Source organism: Balaenoptera physalus (assembly GCF_965194825.1).
Source record: "Balaenoptera physalus genome assembly, chromosome: 13".
Lineage (NCBI taxonomy): Eukaryota > Metazoa > Chordata > Mammalia > Artiodactyla > Balaenopteridae > Balaenoptera > Balaenoptera physalus.
Window position 1 is genome coordinate 65,812,864 of NC_138892.1, and position 16,105 is coordinate 65,828,968.

The 16,105-nt window shown below is 37.9% G+C and overlaps 1 protein-coding gene across 1 annotated transcript; it reads left to right on the forward strand.

Annotated features, from left to right (window-relative positions):
- The first annotated feature begins 6,400 nt into the window (after window positions 1–6,400).
- Window positions 6,401–15,184, forward strand: LOC309641437 (olfactory receptor 8S1-like). The gene is made up of 2 exons (XM_082421485.1): window positions 6,401–8,578; window positions 10,223–15,184. The coding sequence occupies exon 2, from the start codon at window positions 11,437–11,439 to the stop codon at window positions 12,352–12,354; it is 918 nt and encodes a 305-aa protein (XP_082277611.1). The 5' UTR covers window positions 6,401–8,578; window positions 10,223–11,436; the 3' UTR covers window positions 12,355–15,184.
- Window positions 15,185–16,105: the final 921 nt, after the last annotated feature.

Consider the following 16,105-nt stretch of genomic DNA (forward strand, 5'->3'; position numbering starts at 1 on the left):
ACTCCCCCTATCACATTTTGTGTTTTTGATGTCATATTTTATATCTTCATATCTACCCCTCAACTATGTATTGTAGCTATAGCTGATTTTACAATTTTTGTCTTTGAACCTTTGTACTAGCTTATTTAAGTGGTTGATCCACAGCCTTTACTACATATTTGCCTTTACCTGTGGAATTTTTCCCTTCCTATAATTTTTTATTTCTTGTTGTAACCTTTTATTTTTCACTTAAAGAAGACCCTTTAACACTTCTTGTAAGGTCCATTTAGAATTGATGAACTCTTTTAGTTTTTTCATGCCTAAGAAGCTCTTTATCTCTCCTTCAATTTTGAATGTTAACCTTGTGGTGGAGTATCCTAGGTTCCAGGTTTTTTCCTTTCAACACTTTAAATATATCATGCCACTCCCTTCTGTTCTGCAAAGTTTCTGGAAAAAAATCAGCTGATAGCCTTATGAGGGTTCCCTTGTATGTGATTCTTTCTTTTTCTCTTCCTGCCTTTAGAATTCTCTCGTAATCTTTTAACTTTTGCCATTTTAATTATGATATGTCTTGGTGTGGGTCTGTTTGGGTTCATCTTGTTTGAGACCCTCTGTAATTCCTGTACCTGGATACTTGTTTCCTTCTTCAGGTTCAGTAAGTGTTCAGTCATAATTTCATGAAATACATGTTCTACCTTTTTATCTCTTCTCCTTTGGGACCCCTATAACTTGATTGTTAGTATACTTGATGTTGTCCCAGGGGTCCCTTCAACTATTCTCATTTTTTAAAATTTGTTTTTCTTTTTGCTCTTCTGATCCAGTGATTTTCATTATTCCGTCTTTCAGATTGCTATGTGTTCTTCTGTATCACCTAATCTGCTCTTAATTCCCGCTAGTGTATTTTTTATTTCAGGTATTGAATTCTTCAGCTCTAACTGGGTCTTCTTTTATATTTTCCAGTTCTTTATTAAAATTCTCACTGTGTTCACCTATTCTTTTACCCAGTTCAGTTAGCATTCTTTTTACTATTGCTCTGAACTGTTTATCAGGTAAATTATTTATCTGTTTCATTAGGTTTTTTTCTGGAGTTTTTTCTTGTTCATTTGAAACATATTCCTCTTTTTTCTCATTTTGTTTAACTTTCTCTGTCTCTATGAAGTTAGGTGAAACAGTTGCTTATCCTGGTCTTGAGGGTGTGTCTTTGTGTTAGACCATCCCTATGCAGTCTGCTTGTGCCCGGTAGCTTTGGTGGGAGTGTTGGATCTGAAATGAGCACATTTCATATCTTCCCGTGGGTGGCTGACAGCCACCTGCTTAGTGGGAGGTAGGGCTCGAGTTGGAGGGACCAGAGCCAGGTGCAAGATAGGGCTTCTCCTGTGCTCAGTGACTGTCACCGCCCTATCAGGGGTAAAGGCAGGGCCCAAGGGGCTGGAGCAGACACTCTGAGGTAGTTGGGTTTCTCCTGGGTGTAATGGCAGTCTCTACCTATGTTTGGGGCATGGCCAGTGCCTGAGAGCTTGGGGCTGAGTTACTTCTGCGCTGGTTTCACTACCCACCCCCTGCCCCAGTGTGCACACCTTAGTTAGAAGCTGGATAGGAGCTGGAGGGGGTGATGCCACAACACTGAGCTGGGCCTGCCCTCTCCCAAGTATGCACAGGGACATGTGTTCCTGTGATGGTGGTCTCCAACATGGAGCTAGCTTCACTCCTTCCATATTGTGTGCAAGGACGCACGAGCTGGTGATGGTTGCCTCTGTCCTGGTCAGACGCAGTGCCATGGTCTGGGCTGGCTCTGTTCCCTCCCAGTGTGCACAATCTTGTTGGCAATAGCAGGCTCCCCTTTAGTGGGGAGTAGTGCCGGAGCAAGAGTGGCTGGAGTAGTAGCCCAGTGTGGGCTGTGGTGCATGCTGGGTGGTCTTGGCAAGCTGGCCAGAGCCCCAGGCAGTTTTCAATCTGCTGCCTCCATGCTGTGACCAGAAATAAGCAAATCTGTGTGTGCACTCTTTAAGAGCAGAGTCTTGGTTTCTTACAGCCCTCTGGTAAACCCCATTGGTTTTCAAACCAGCTAAGGGGGCTTGTCTTCCTGGTGTCAGACCCCGGGGCTGGGGTGTCTAATATGTGGCTCAAACCCCTCTCTTCCCAGGGCAGATCCCCTAGCCTGTGATATCCCCCTTCTCTTTTTGTCCCCTATGGTGGTTGTGGTTCCTGACCAGATCACTTCTCTATTCTTCTTACCAGACCCCATGTGGAAATTTCTTTAGAGCCCTTGTTGTAGAAGAGCTGTTTTGCTAGTTCCCAAGTTGATTTTAGTGAGAGTTGCTCTATATGGAGTTGTAGTTTTGGTTTGTTCATGAGGGGAGGTGAGCCCAGTCCTTATATGCCACCATCTTGATCCCCTCCCAACTCCACATTTTCATGTTACTCAAGTCTTTTCTTCAACCTCTGCCCCTATACCTGGGAGTCCTGAAAGAAAAATCTGGATAACTCTCTGTTTGTGTGTCTGTCCCAAATTTCTATTCTTCTCATGTCTCTCTGAGATCTGTAACAACTCTCTTTTTATCCCAGGCCATGGCTTCTGTGACATTTGTTGTCAAAACTGTGACTTGAAAAATAAACTTCCAATAATCAGAACTTGTCATTCTGGAATTTTACCACAAGGAGGCAGTGGTGTCCTAGCCATTAGGTCTGAACCAGCTGGCATATTTACTGTTATGCCGTCCCAGATTTATAACCTTGAGTTTTGCGTATTTCATTTATATATATATAAAAAAAGTAAATCTCTGTTACAATGGTTACTCAAACACTGTTTTAAAAATATATTTGGAATCAATGTTAAAAAGCAATAATTTAAATGATTAAAAAGGCAGTATTTTTCTCTTAACTCAACTTATTCTAGCATCATATGTTATCTCAATAGTGCAGAAAGGCACTCGATAAAATTCAGCACTTGTTCATTATAAAGGTCTTTGCAAACTGGGAATAGTAGGGATCTTTCTTAATGTGATAGAGTAATTACAAAGCCTACAGTAAACTTTTGCTTAAACAATACATTTTAGAAATTTGTCTTCAATTAAGATAAGACAAGGATGGCCACTATCACTTCTACAATTTAATATTGTATTGAAATTCCCAAGATAAGGAAATGAAAGAAATTAAAATTTAAGAATTGGAAAGAATAAAAAAGGTTAGTTATTTGAAGATGATGTGCTTTTCTACATAGAAAATCCTATAGAATCTACGGATAAACCAAAACATATCCAGATTCATCACATGTGCTCTAATCTTCTGAAAAATAAGTAGAATGTGGTATACCTATACAGTAGAACACTATCTAGCAATTAAATGAATGAACTATTTCTACATATCAACCTGGATAAATTTCTAAAACACGCTGACAAAATAAAAACTAATTTCAAAATGTTTCATGTAGTGGGAGACATTTATGTAGAGTTTAAAAAACACAGACACGTGTAATAAAAAAATATAAAAGCATGCATGAAGAAGTGTATTAGTTTCCTATTGCTGTTGTGAAAAATTACCACAAATTTAACAACTTAAAGCAATGCCTATTTATTATCTCAAGGTTCTGTAGCTCAGAAGTCCAAGTACAGCATGCTCAACTGGGTCCTCTGCTTAGAGTCTCAGCAGGTGGAAATCAAGGTGTCAGCAGGGCTACATTCCTTTCTGGAGATTCCGGTGATGAATCCACTTCCAGGCTCAGATTGATGGCTGAATTCAGTTTCTTGACATTGTAGGACTAAGGTCCCTGTTTCTTTGCTGGCTCTCAGTTGGGGGCTCGGCTCTTCTTCTAGAGGCTGATTGCATTACTTCTCATGCTTTCTATGTATCCCTCCCCAAGAGATGATGAGCCAGGTCTTCTCATGCTTCCACTCCTCTTTGATTTCCATTTCTACCTCAACTTTCTCATGCCAGTGAGAGAAAGTTCTCTGCTTTTAAGGACTTGTATTATTAGATTGGGCTCACCTGGATAATCCAAGATAATCTCCTTATTTTAAAGTCTGTACAAAGTCCCTTTTGCTATGTAAGGTAACATATTCACAGGTTCCAGAGATTAGAGAATGAACATCTTTGGGGCCATCCTGTCTACCACAGGAGGCTACATTCTGACTTTAGGATGGTGGTTATCTATGGGTAGGGAGGAAGGGATTGGGAAATGGTATAAAAAGAAGACTTCAAATCTATAGTGTCCTATTTTTGAAAAGTAATCTGAAGTAAATATGGTAAAAGTTAAGATTTGTTAAGTATGCATGGTGTGTAGTGGATGTTAGTTATGTTTTTCTAGTCTATGTATATTTGAAATGTTACATAATAAAAACACTTTTTAAAATAAATGAAAACAAAAAACATTAAAAATACTGAAAATGGTGTTTTATGTATCTCGGTGTTTTAGAACAAATTCATTCTTGTTTCAGAGATCATAAATAAACCATAGAGAAGCTTTAGAAGAGTGGTTGGTGCAGAAATGGTTGCCAGGTAATATAGTTATTACTTCAGTACATTTGGGTGAGAGAAAATGCAAGAATTAGGTCAGATGCTGTAAGGGTATGTGGGACTAGGAAAGTAGTTTTAGAAAATAATACATGCTATGAAAATACACACAAATAGAGAAGATAGTTTGAATGTGCTAACTGCTAAATGTAAAAGACAAATGGAGAGGAAAAATTGAATACCAACTAGAAAAATAGCAAGTTTGAGGGAGCTTGGTCCCAGAGGAAGCAGAATGGAAAAATATCTAAAGCATAGGTGGAGGCATTTGTCTTGGATTGAGAAGGACATCTCCTCTACTGTATTAGCTCAGTACATATTTTTCATAGCAAAATGCCATGGTCTGAGTGGTGGAGATTGAGAGAGAGCAAGCTCTCCTGTGTCTTTTCTTGTAAGGACACTAATCCCATGATGAGGACCCCACCCTAATGACCTCATCTAAACCTAATTATCTCCTGAAGGCCACATCTCCAAATACCATCACATTGGGGCTTAGGACTGCACCATGTGAATTTTGTGGGACACCATTCAGACCATAGCATCTATCAAATTGAAGGAGGGAGTAAAAATAGTTCTATACAGAAGTATGTAGTCACAGATAGGAAGATAGGTAAACATGTTCTTATATATTGGATACCATGAAGTATCCAAGCTCTTAATCTATAACAAAAAGAAAAGACAAATAGAAAGGTAAGTGTATCAGTGAGAATTCTAGCATACTACAGTAAAGACGTTCAAAATTAGGAAGGAAAGAAACATGCCATTTGGGAGGGGACACCATGGCTTGCCGATTTTATTATTTTGCTTTTTTACTTACTAACATCTCTCATTTTATTTAGATACCCAATAGTAAGGGGTACTTTGTTATTATCCAAACCATTCATGAAATTCCACTCTCCTTTCCCAGATAATCAGCTTCCCAGTCTTCCTTGGAGCTAAGGGTATTCATGTGACACAGTATTAGCCAATGAGTCTGAGGGGCACCCTCTAGAGGAATAATCTTTGCACTCCTCTCTGACTTGAGGACACGGGGAGGGGGAAGGGTAAGCTGGGACGAAGTCAGAGAGTGGCATGGACATATGTGCACTACCAAACGTAAAATAGATAGCTAGTGGGAAGCAGCCGCAAAGCACAGGGAGAGCAGCTCGGTGCTTTGTGACCACCTAGAAGGGTGGGATAGGGAGGGTGGGAGGGAGACACAAGAAGGAGGAGATATGGGGATATATGTACATGTATAGCTGATTCACTTTGTTATGAAGCAGAAACTAACACTCTATTGTAAAGCAATTATACTCCAATGAAGATGTTAAAAAAAAAAAAACTTACACAGTTAATAAAAAAAAAAAAAGAATGTGATGCTAGGTGCTACAGAACCTGTAGTGAGACTATGAGGGAAAGGCAAAAATATCATAGTCACATTGAAGCAATAACTTTACTTATCATGGAAATGCTGAATAAAACCCCAAACCTCATTACCCACCCCCCATTCCCAGACTTCTCAAGTAAAAATAAACATTCTTATGGATTAGACTATGGCTATTTAAGTTTTCTCTTATTTTCATCCAAATGCATCCTAACTGATATGCAATGCTAAGATAGAGGAAGAAACCAATCTTGGAAAAAAAATAAACTAAGAAGCTTCAAATTCTTTGCATATACTTCTTTTGATAGAAATATGTAATAAGAACATCCATTGCTTTTAAAAACGTAGGGAGCAAAGAAAGAATGATAAAAATTGAGATTAGAGAAAAAGCAGACAGAAGAGTAAAGTATTATAAAATATGTAAATTAGCAATAGCAAATAATAATAATAGAATAGGAATGGACTAAAATTATCAGGGACTTCCACTTCGGGTAACTACTAACTAGATCACTTGGACCAACACACAATTAAAAAATTTTTGAAAAGCTGAACAGCCTATTTTTAAGATCTGCTCTAAAGATATTTGAAAGCTAAGGAGGCTGTGAGTAATTATGGAGCTGTCATCCCAAAGAAGAAGAAAACCCAGAGAAGCAAGCTTTGCATTTAGGGGTCTCTTTTTCCTGTAAGGGCATCTTGAAGAGGTGGTTGAAAATGTGAAAAGTTATTTTGACAGTTTCCTAAAGTTAGTGGGGAAAATGGAATTCAGGGACCACAAGGGTGGGTTGGAACCTTAAAGGGCAATACCCTGAAATAAAGGTGGATTGGAAGCAGACCAGCTTTGTGTGGGTTGGAGCCCAGCTTCATTTCAGTCCCCAAATTACATGAGGGTCATCCAGTATTGCTGATGCCCATGATTGTCTGACAGAAGCAAGTAAAAATTTTCTCTGGAGGAAGAGAATATAATTCAGAGCCTTAAGTTATCTCCATAATTTTTTATAATAATATCCTATTCTCAACAGAAAAAAATTTAACAAGAATATGGGGAGACAGAAACTAGAGACAGTGGAAACAGATCCAGACGCTTAACTTTAAAATAAATATTTATAGAGATTAAAGAAAAGATTGAGAATTTTGGCATAATATTTCTGGAAACTATAAATAATCTAAGTGAAAATCTTGAAAAAGAAAAACTCAATGGCTGAATAAGATCTTAACGGATAAGTTTAAAGGAACTTAGTGTTGAGGAGTATACTAATAACTTATAGGATAGGCAAGAAGAAAATATATACAGTAAGGCACAGAAAGAATAAAGAAAAGAGTATGAGATACATAATGCATAGATGCAGGATAACATACATTTACATGGAGTTCTAAAGAAGAGAGAGAATTAGGCAATACCTAAGAAAATAGGGCAATGTGTAAGACAACGAATGAAAATATTCCAAACTGAAAAATTATATCAACTGTAAATGCTAGGAATTCTATAAATATACCCCAAGTATGATAAATTAAAAGAAAGTCACACTTTGTCCCATCATAATAAAATTACTGAAAGTCAAAACAGAAAATATTAAGAGTGGCAAGAAGGAAAGAAAAGACAAATTAGCTCCAAAGAAGTACAATTAGACCAACAACTGACTTCTCAAGAGAAACATTAGACTAAAAAGAAGACAGAAGACAATGAGGTAATATCTTCAAAGTACTGGATTTAAAAAAACAAAACAGCCCTCCCCCATTAGGATTCTGTGCCCAGTAAAACATCCTTTAAGAATGAAGGTGAAATAAATACATCACTAGAAGACTTGCACTAAAGGGAAAATTAAAAGGAGTTCTTCAAGGAGAAGGAAAATGCCCACAGATGGAAGTTCTTATTTTCTTCTGGCCTATCTTCTGAGTCACCTCTTCAGCTTTGTCTAATTTGTGTTAAACTTATCCATTGAAATCTATTTTCAGGTATTGAACTTTCAATTCTAGATATAGAAAAAATTGAGCAAAAAAAGTCAAACATGTAGGTAAATTTAAATGACCATTGATCATATAATAGTGATAATGTCATGTATAATAATTATGTCTTAATGTGTATCACGATAAAACACCTGACAGCATTAGCAAAATTATCTAAAGGTAAGCTATGAATCACTTAACTTCAATGGTAATTCCCAGAGGGATCATCCAGTAACTGTTTTTAGCTAATAAGTCCAAAGTATACTTCAGGCTGAGCTTTCCAGCAATCAGATGCCACCTGGGCTTTCAGGTTACACCTTGCCATCCCATTGGCCACCTTAACACACAGGCCCTTCTGGTAGACCTGAGCCTCCTTTGTTAGGATGCTGCTCGTAGCAGTATATCAACGGTAATAGAGATATGTAAAGAAATGATTGTGCAGCTATGCTAGGGGAAGTATGAAAGAGGTTGCTTTATTCCTTGTTAGGAATTTGAAGTTCTCAGTTTTCCTTTTCTTTGTCATTTTATGGAGTCATAAAGGATAAGAGCAAAATGCTATCAAAGTTCAGAAGAGTTTTCTGAAGTCTTTATTTGCAGGGGCTTTTAAGGACTGAGCTTATACACTTGTCTTTATGCACGAAATGTCTAATAGAAAAATCAATGTCAGTTTACACGATGGGACAGTTGTGGTGCATTTTCTATCTTGTGACTTTCTCCTGCACTCAGAGGCATGCCCACCAGCTTAGAAAACCAGGATGTATTCTGCACCAGGAAGAGAGAAACTTGGTAATGTTTTCCTTCTGTTTTCTAATGTTGCTTTCCTGCTCTTGTGCTCCCCGTTTCCCCTCAGTTCCCGCCACTTCTTACCCTTCCCTCATCAGACCCCTCCTTTCTCCTGCAGTTCTATCATCTTACCTTTGTTCCCCTGGGCTGAGGTAGTGCCCCCCTCCAGTCTCTCTGACATGGTATTCATTTCTGTTACCTAGACTGTTGGTCTGTTCCTCAAAATTACTTCTTGTCCTCCTTTTGGGAAAATTAAACACTTGGGTTAGAGGTGAAGAAAAGAGAATCTAATGGTTCTTCAGCACCTCAATTGTCTTCAGCACCACACTTCAGTTAGTAAGTCATCACAACATTCCAAGCTAATTATTTTTAGCTTTCATTTCACATATGGGACAATTAAGACAAGAGTTTCCCTATATCTTACTATACTCCTTGTTTCTGATGCTGAAAGCCCACATTATACCAGAAACGTGGAAGCTTGGGGAGGCTAATACCTGAGAACTGTCTATAAGAGTGGGGAGGAGATCAGGAAAATGATAGACTTTGGACACCTCATGACTCAAAAATAACCCTCTCCAAGCCCTCCAAACATATAGGGTCCAGAAACTAATTGTACCTTTAATTATAGGTATTCCCTATAATTATATACTCATAGGTATGTGGAAGTTGAGGGCACGAGACACTGCATTGGGGCAAACCTCTCCTGTTGGCAGAATTTTTCTCCTGTGCCCTTCCCACAACTGGTTTCATGCAAGCTCAGGATGTCTAAATCTGTTACTGGTTCCTAATCAGATCTGTTCTCTTCTAGTAGTAAAGCTCTAGACTATTCTCTTTCTGAGTTTCCTCCATTCACTTACTCATTCAGTCATTTGTGCATTTATTTTAATCGTTAAGTAACATTTTTGAGCAACTCCTTGGGCCAGTCACAATGCTAGGTACTTTTGTATGTCCCATTCTAAAATGGACTCCTTTCAGGCCGTCTTTCTTTGGAAGTGATCTAGTCGGCTAACTCCACCTAATTATGATAACAACTGAAAACTTATAGTGGTAGCATTCTCAGAACTGTTTCCATTCTCAATTTGGAATCTGAAGCATCAATTCTGAATAAATGAAGTATCAAGGACAGTGAAATTGCAGCACCAGGCAAAAAAAAATAAGTGATTTTATTTATTTCTTTGACTGCTTCAAGTAACTCTAACACAGTACACCTCTACCTGTGAGGAAGTATGGCTCCTGATGGTGTACAGTTTCTAGATTTGTCCTTCATGAAAATGCCCTGTGCAAGATTTTCACTCTTTGGCTTTTATTTATAGGAGAATAAGTTTCCCCAAAGCTTAAGGAATTTCTAGTGCTAGTTAATAGGGCTCCATTTAGGGATGAGTAAAATGGAGGGGACCTTTCTTTTTGCTGCCCTCCAAAATTATAATGGGTGCTTCTCTGTATTTCATGACTTGATTTTCCTGTGTCTTCTGCCAATGATGTGATATTCTCAGGATGAATCCATGTTGCTGTAGCTAGAGCTACAGTGGTGAGTAAAAGAAAAAAAAGTAATAATAATAGAAAATTATTATAATCCCCACATGAGAGGAAGAATTGAGGTTTTTAGAAATAATATACACAACTTATCCTTTTATTTTCCTCCTTTAGAAATCAAGGAAGAGGTCTATATCCAACAGGAATTTTCAAACTCCATCTTAACTCTGAATTCTCACACCGACATTCAAATTTAGTCATCTTCTGGATCACTGGATTTGAAAAAGATTTTGTTTAATTCTGTGCTAGATATTGCTCAACTAGGTGAGAAATACAGGTAATGTGAACTTGATTTCTAAGATAGCTCTAATTCTGGGTGTCGTTTGGATATACATGGGAGAGAAATCATATTGGGTGGTGGGTCTTGCAGTGTGAGCACAAAAGATAGAGCAGGTCAGGAAGGGTCGAGATGGTGGAGTCAGTAGTGTTGAAGCGTTATCCTGGGTCTTTGGATGTAATTTGGATTGTCAGTTTAGAGTAGAGAAAAAGAAGGCCAAACTTTAGAAAGTTAGTGGGTAGTCTATACTTACAAATGGCATGAAGGCACAGACAAGAGCTGAATCTGAATAGATTACCCAAGCTAGGCATGGAGATTATGAGCAGAGTATGTTCTCATACTGGTCAGCAGTTTCTTGTGATCAATTATATAACATCTAGGATATCTCTGTTCTACTTTCTCTCTAATTAATTCCCTTTCTCCTCACTCTGCAAATCTCCAGCCACTACCCCTCTTCACTTTCCATTAATGACCCTATTTAAATATTTAGTGGAAAAAATAAAAGCCATTAGATGAGAACTTCTTCCTTCCTAACACCAGATCTATGGACTTCATGCATGTTTGATGAAGTAAACCCTCTCCTGCCTTTGGCCATGCTCTGCTTCTGCTCTGAGACCCAACTGCTCTCAGAGACACCATTTCTGCAATTTTCTCTTATTCCTCCTAAAATTTCTCCCTCTCTACTAGTTTATTATCAACAGTTTACAAACATCCTCCAGTCACTTTAATAATAAAACAACAAAAAATAAACTCAAAGACATCAAAGAAAGAGCAGTAAAGGTGGAGAGGGAGTTGATCTAGTGTTGGGATCCCACGGAAAAGATTATTACAGGTTTTGGTAAATCTAGAGACTTAGGGAAGTTTATCATTTCAGAACGTACTTTTTTTTTTTTTTTAACATCTTTATTGGAGTATAATTGCTGAACGTACATTTTTGAGTAGGCATGAAACTTTGTGAATGGAGAGGGTTAAAACACTTGGGTATTTGTCAGACATCAGAAGAGACTTCACCTGACTTTTTTCTTGCATTCCAAAGAAAGTACTGAAGGCAATGAGAAACCACAGTGTTGTCTCTGAGTTCATCCTCCTCGGGCTGTCTGCTGACCCCCAAATCCAGGCTCTGCTCTTTGTGCTGTTCTTTGTTATTTATATCCTGACCCTTATGGGGAACCTGATGCTGCTGCTGGTGATAAGGGTGGATTCCCAGCTCCACAACCCCATGTACTTTTTCCTGGGACAATTGTCCTTCCTGGATCTCTGCCACTCTTCTGTCACTGTGCCCAAGCTGTTGGAGAACCTCCTGTCTGAGAAGAAAACCATCTCAGTAGAGGGCTGCATGGCTCAGGTCTTCTTTGTGTTTGCCACTGGAGGCACTGAATCCTGCCTACTTGCTGTCATGGCCTATGACCGCTATGTTGCCATCAGTTCTCCTCTGCTGTATGGCCAGATGATGAACAGAAAGCTGTGTATGGGACTGGTGTGGGGCTCATGGGGCTTGGCTTTTACGGATGCTCTCATCAATATCCTTGTAGCTCTCAATTTAGACTTCTGTGAGGCTCAAAATATTCACCACTTCAGCTGTGAGCTGCCCTCTCTCTACCCTTTGTCTTGTTCCGATGTGTCTGCAAGTTTTACTGCCTTGCTCTGCTCCAGCCTCCTGCATTTCTTTGGAAATTTCCTCTTGATATTTTTCTCCTATGTTTGCATTTTTTCCACCAGCCTGAGCATCAGCTCAACTAAAGGCAGAAGCAAGGCCTTCTCCACCTGTTCCTCCCACCTCACTGCAGTGAGCTTCTTTTATGGCTCAGGTTTACTCCGCTATCTCATGCCAAATTCAGGATCCACTCGAGAGTTAATCTTCTCCTTGCAGTATCGTGTGATCACCCCCATGCTGAATCCTGTCATCTACAGCCTGAAGAACAAGGAGGTGAAGGCAGCTGTGAGAAAAATGTTGAGAAAATGTTTCTAGTGTTTCAAATCATAGATTAAAAAATCAGAATGATGAGGAAATTGGGTAGAATTGCAATAAATAGTGCCTGCATATTAAGGAGAATTCTCTGATATAAGGATCTGCAAGATGCCATACCGCTTTTCTTGAAAATACTTAAGAAAAGTTGAAGTTATTTTCTGGAACGATACCAGTTCAGTCCTAATCAGAGGAAGGTGGATAGATAAACATTTTGTCTAGCAATTTTTCTTGCAAAAATATTTATTACACACAATATGGTAGACATTGTTATTGCCTGCTTAGGCTATCTTTACCATTCTTCCAGTAACTAAACTCCACGTGTTCAATGTGGTCCCAGAGAGACTGTTAATCACAATGTCCCCAAATCCTCCCCCTCCCCTTCTCATTATTCACTCATTCTTCCTGGCACAGTGGCTGGTACAGGAGTGAGCACATTGTCAATGCTGGACCATTCACTCTCTTAGGATATTTGAAATTGTTTATTTGACCTACACGTGTCCAATAGAGACTACAAATAAAACATTTATCATGCTTCAAACCATTTACATAGTGGCCAACCATCTCCAGCTGTGAGGGGGCCCCATAACAAGAGAATATTCCCTGGCTTGTACACACTGCTGGACAAATAGCTCTGCCACTGAGCTCTAGTGGTGCTGCAGAAAAGGCAGAATGTGAACAAATCAACAACAGAGCAAGTACTGTACAGGGCCTTTGATAAACACCAGGAAGAAACCAAAGGGCTTTTTCAACAAAGGCCCTTTAGATCGTGAAACACAATTAGAGCACTAGTGAGAAGGAGACCTAGGTGAGGTATATGGATTAAAATGATCATGGTCAAAAGTTAATTATTATTTCTTTCTGAAATTACCTTTTAGTTTTTACTTACTTACAAACTGTCAACTGTCATCCTCCTCTTCACTTTGCACTCCGCAGGAGCAGAGAATATAAACTCAAAGAGAGCAACGACATTTTCTGGCATCTTCACTACTTTTTCCAGAATATTAAAAAAGTTTCAAACATGCTTGTTGCACAATAAATATATTTTGAATGTATGAATCATGAGCAAGAAACAGAGAATATATCTAGGATGAATTCTCACCAGAGGGCCAAAGCAGTTTGAAATAATTCTGTGAGTAGAATAGCCTATTATGTGAGTGCCAGTCTTTTCCTTCCTGGTGAGCCTAGTTCTGGTCCGTGGATTCACAAAGAGTGTGGCCATGGCTGGCCAAGGTGGTGGTTATGCAAAGGTTCAACAACATTTTCATTCACCAAGGCCGATCTGCTGTTGCCACTGGTGAAAATTATTTTGCTAAAGGTCACACACAAATTTTGTTAGATATATTATCAGATACCTTCCACTGTTTGTTTCTATTGTGAATTAACAATCCAATTACATTTACTACTTGGTTATTTCCAGGAATGCTGTGGTATTTTGTATACAGATCTTGTATCTTGTTGAACTTGTATCTTGTCGAACTACCTTCCTAGTTCTAATGGCTTGTTTATATATACTGTTAGATTTTTTAAATTACATTTTAATTATTTTATCTTACATAAAGGGAAACAATTTTTTTCTTCTTCTATGCAATTTTTGTATATCTCACTTTTGTGCACTGTGCATAATTATTGCAGTGGCCAGGGCCTCTACTACAAGCATCTTTCTATTGGGATCAGTAAGAAAGCTTCTAATATTTCAGCATTAAGGATGATTGTGCTGTTTCTGATCAATACCTTTAACTTATTATAAGAGTTCTCTTCTAACAATATTTTCCTAAGAATTGGTGTGAAATTTTATCAAGTGCTTTTATTATTTCTATTGAGGATCAGGACTTTTTCTCTTTTGTTTACTAATGTGTAGTGTCCATCACATAATAAGCATGCAATAAATACATGTCAAATAAAAAATAAATTTATTGAAATAATCATATGGCTTTTATTGTTTAGATTTTTAATAGTAAATTATATCAATAGGTGTTCTGGTGTTGAAGAATTGTTACATTCCTGAAATCACCCTACTTAGGTAGAGTGGTAAAAACTGAATTAACTTTTGCCAATATTCAACTTAGGAATTTCCTGTTGATGTTCATAAGTGAGATAGTATAATTTTTTTCTTGCTTTCATCTGGCATATTCTTTTTTTATTTAAACATCTTTATTAGAGTATAATTGCTTTACAATGGTGTGTCAGTTTCTGCTTTATAACAAAGTGAATCAGTTATACATATACATATGTTCCCATATCTCTTTCCTCTTGCATCTCCCTCCCTCCCACCCTCCCTATCCCACCCCTCTAGGTGGTCACAAAGCACTGAGCTGATCTCTCCGTGCTATGTGGCTGCTTCCCACTAGCTATCTATTTTATGTTTGGTAGTGTATATATGTCCATGCCACTCTCTCACTTTGTCCCAGCTTACCCTTCCCCCTCCCCGTATCCTCAAGTCCATTCTCTAGTAGGTCTGCATCTTTATTCCCGTCTTGGCATATTCTTTTTAACAGCTTTATTGAGATATTTCACACATCACAAAGTTCATCTATTCAAAGTGTACAGTTCAGTGGTTTCTAGCATATTCACGGAGTTGTGCAACCATTACTATGGTAACCCAATTTCAAAACATTTTCATCACCCTCAAAGAAACCCCATGCCCAAGGCAGTCACTCTCCATTCCTAACCCCTAACCCTGGCCCTAGGCAATCACTAATCTACTTTTTGCCTATATAGATTTGCATATTCTGGACATCTGATCTTGGCATCAATAGTATGTTTTCTTTCATCTTTGTATTTTCTTAAAATATTTGCATAAAAAAGGACTTATCACTTCCTTGAAGGTTTTTATAAAACTCACCTTTAAAATTTTAGGGATTTCTTGTCCTGTTGTGGAGGAAAAATTTTGATTACCAATTTATTTCCTTTAATAATCAGTGGTATATTTGGGTTTTTTATTAATTCATGAATCAATTTTAGTGATTTGTAATTTTTGTCTATTATTCATATAATGTTTTTAATTTCATTAGTATTTTGTGGCTTACTATAATAATTTTTAAATGTTTTTACAGCATTCATTTAATTTAAAAATAAATAATTTCAAACATACAACAAAGTTGAAAGAATTCTATGATGAACATCCATATAATCACATCTAAATGTTACTATTAACATTTTAGTATACATACATGCCTCATCACCTACCTATCCATCTATCCATTCATCAATCCACCTTTTTTTTTAATTGGGGTATAGTTGTTTTACAATGTTGTGTTAGTTTCTACTGTACAGCAAAGTGGAGTTCCCTGTGCTATACAGCAGGTTCTCATTAGTTATCTATTTTATACATATTAGTGTATATATGTCAATCCCAATCTCCTAATTCTTCCCACTCCCCCTTTCCCCCTTTGGTGTCCATACATTTGTTCTCTACATCTGTGTCTCTATTTCTGCCCTGCAAACCAGTTCATCTGTACCATTTTTCTAGATTCCACATACATGCATTAATGTACGATATTTGTTTTTCTCTTTCTGACTTACTTCACTCTGTATGAGATATTCTAGGTCCATCCACGTCTCTACAAATAACCCAATTTTGGTCCTTTTCATGGCTGAGTAATATTCCATTGTATATATGTACCACAACTTCTTTATCCATTCATCTTTCGATGGACATTTAGGTTGCTTCCATGACCTGCTATTGTAAATAGTGATGCAATGAATATTGGGGTGCATGTGAATTTTTGAATTATGGTTTTCTCTGGGTATA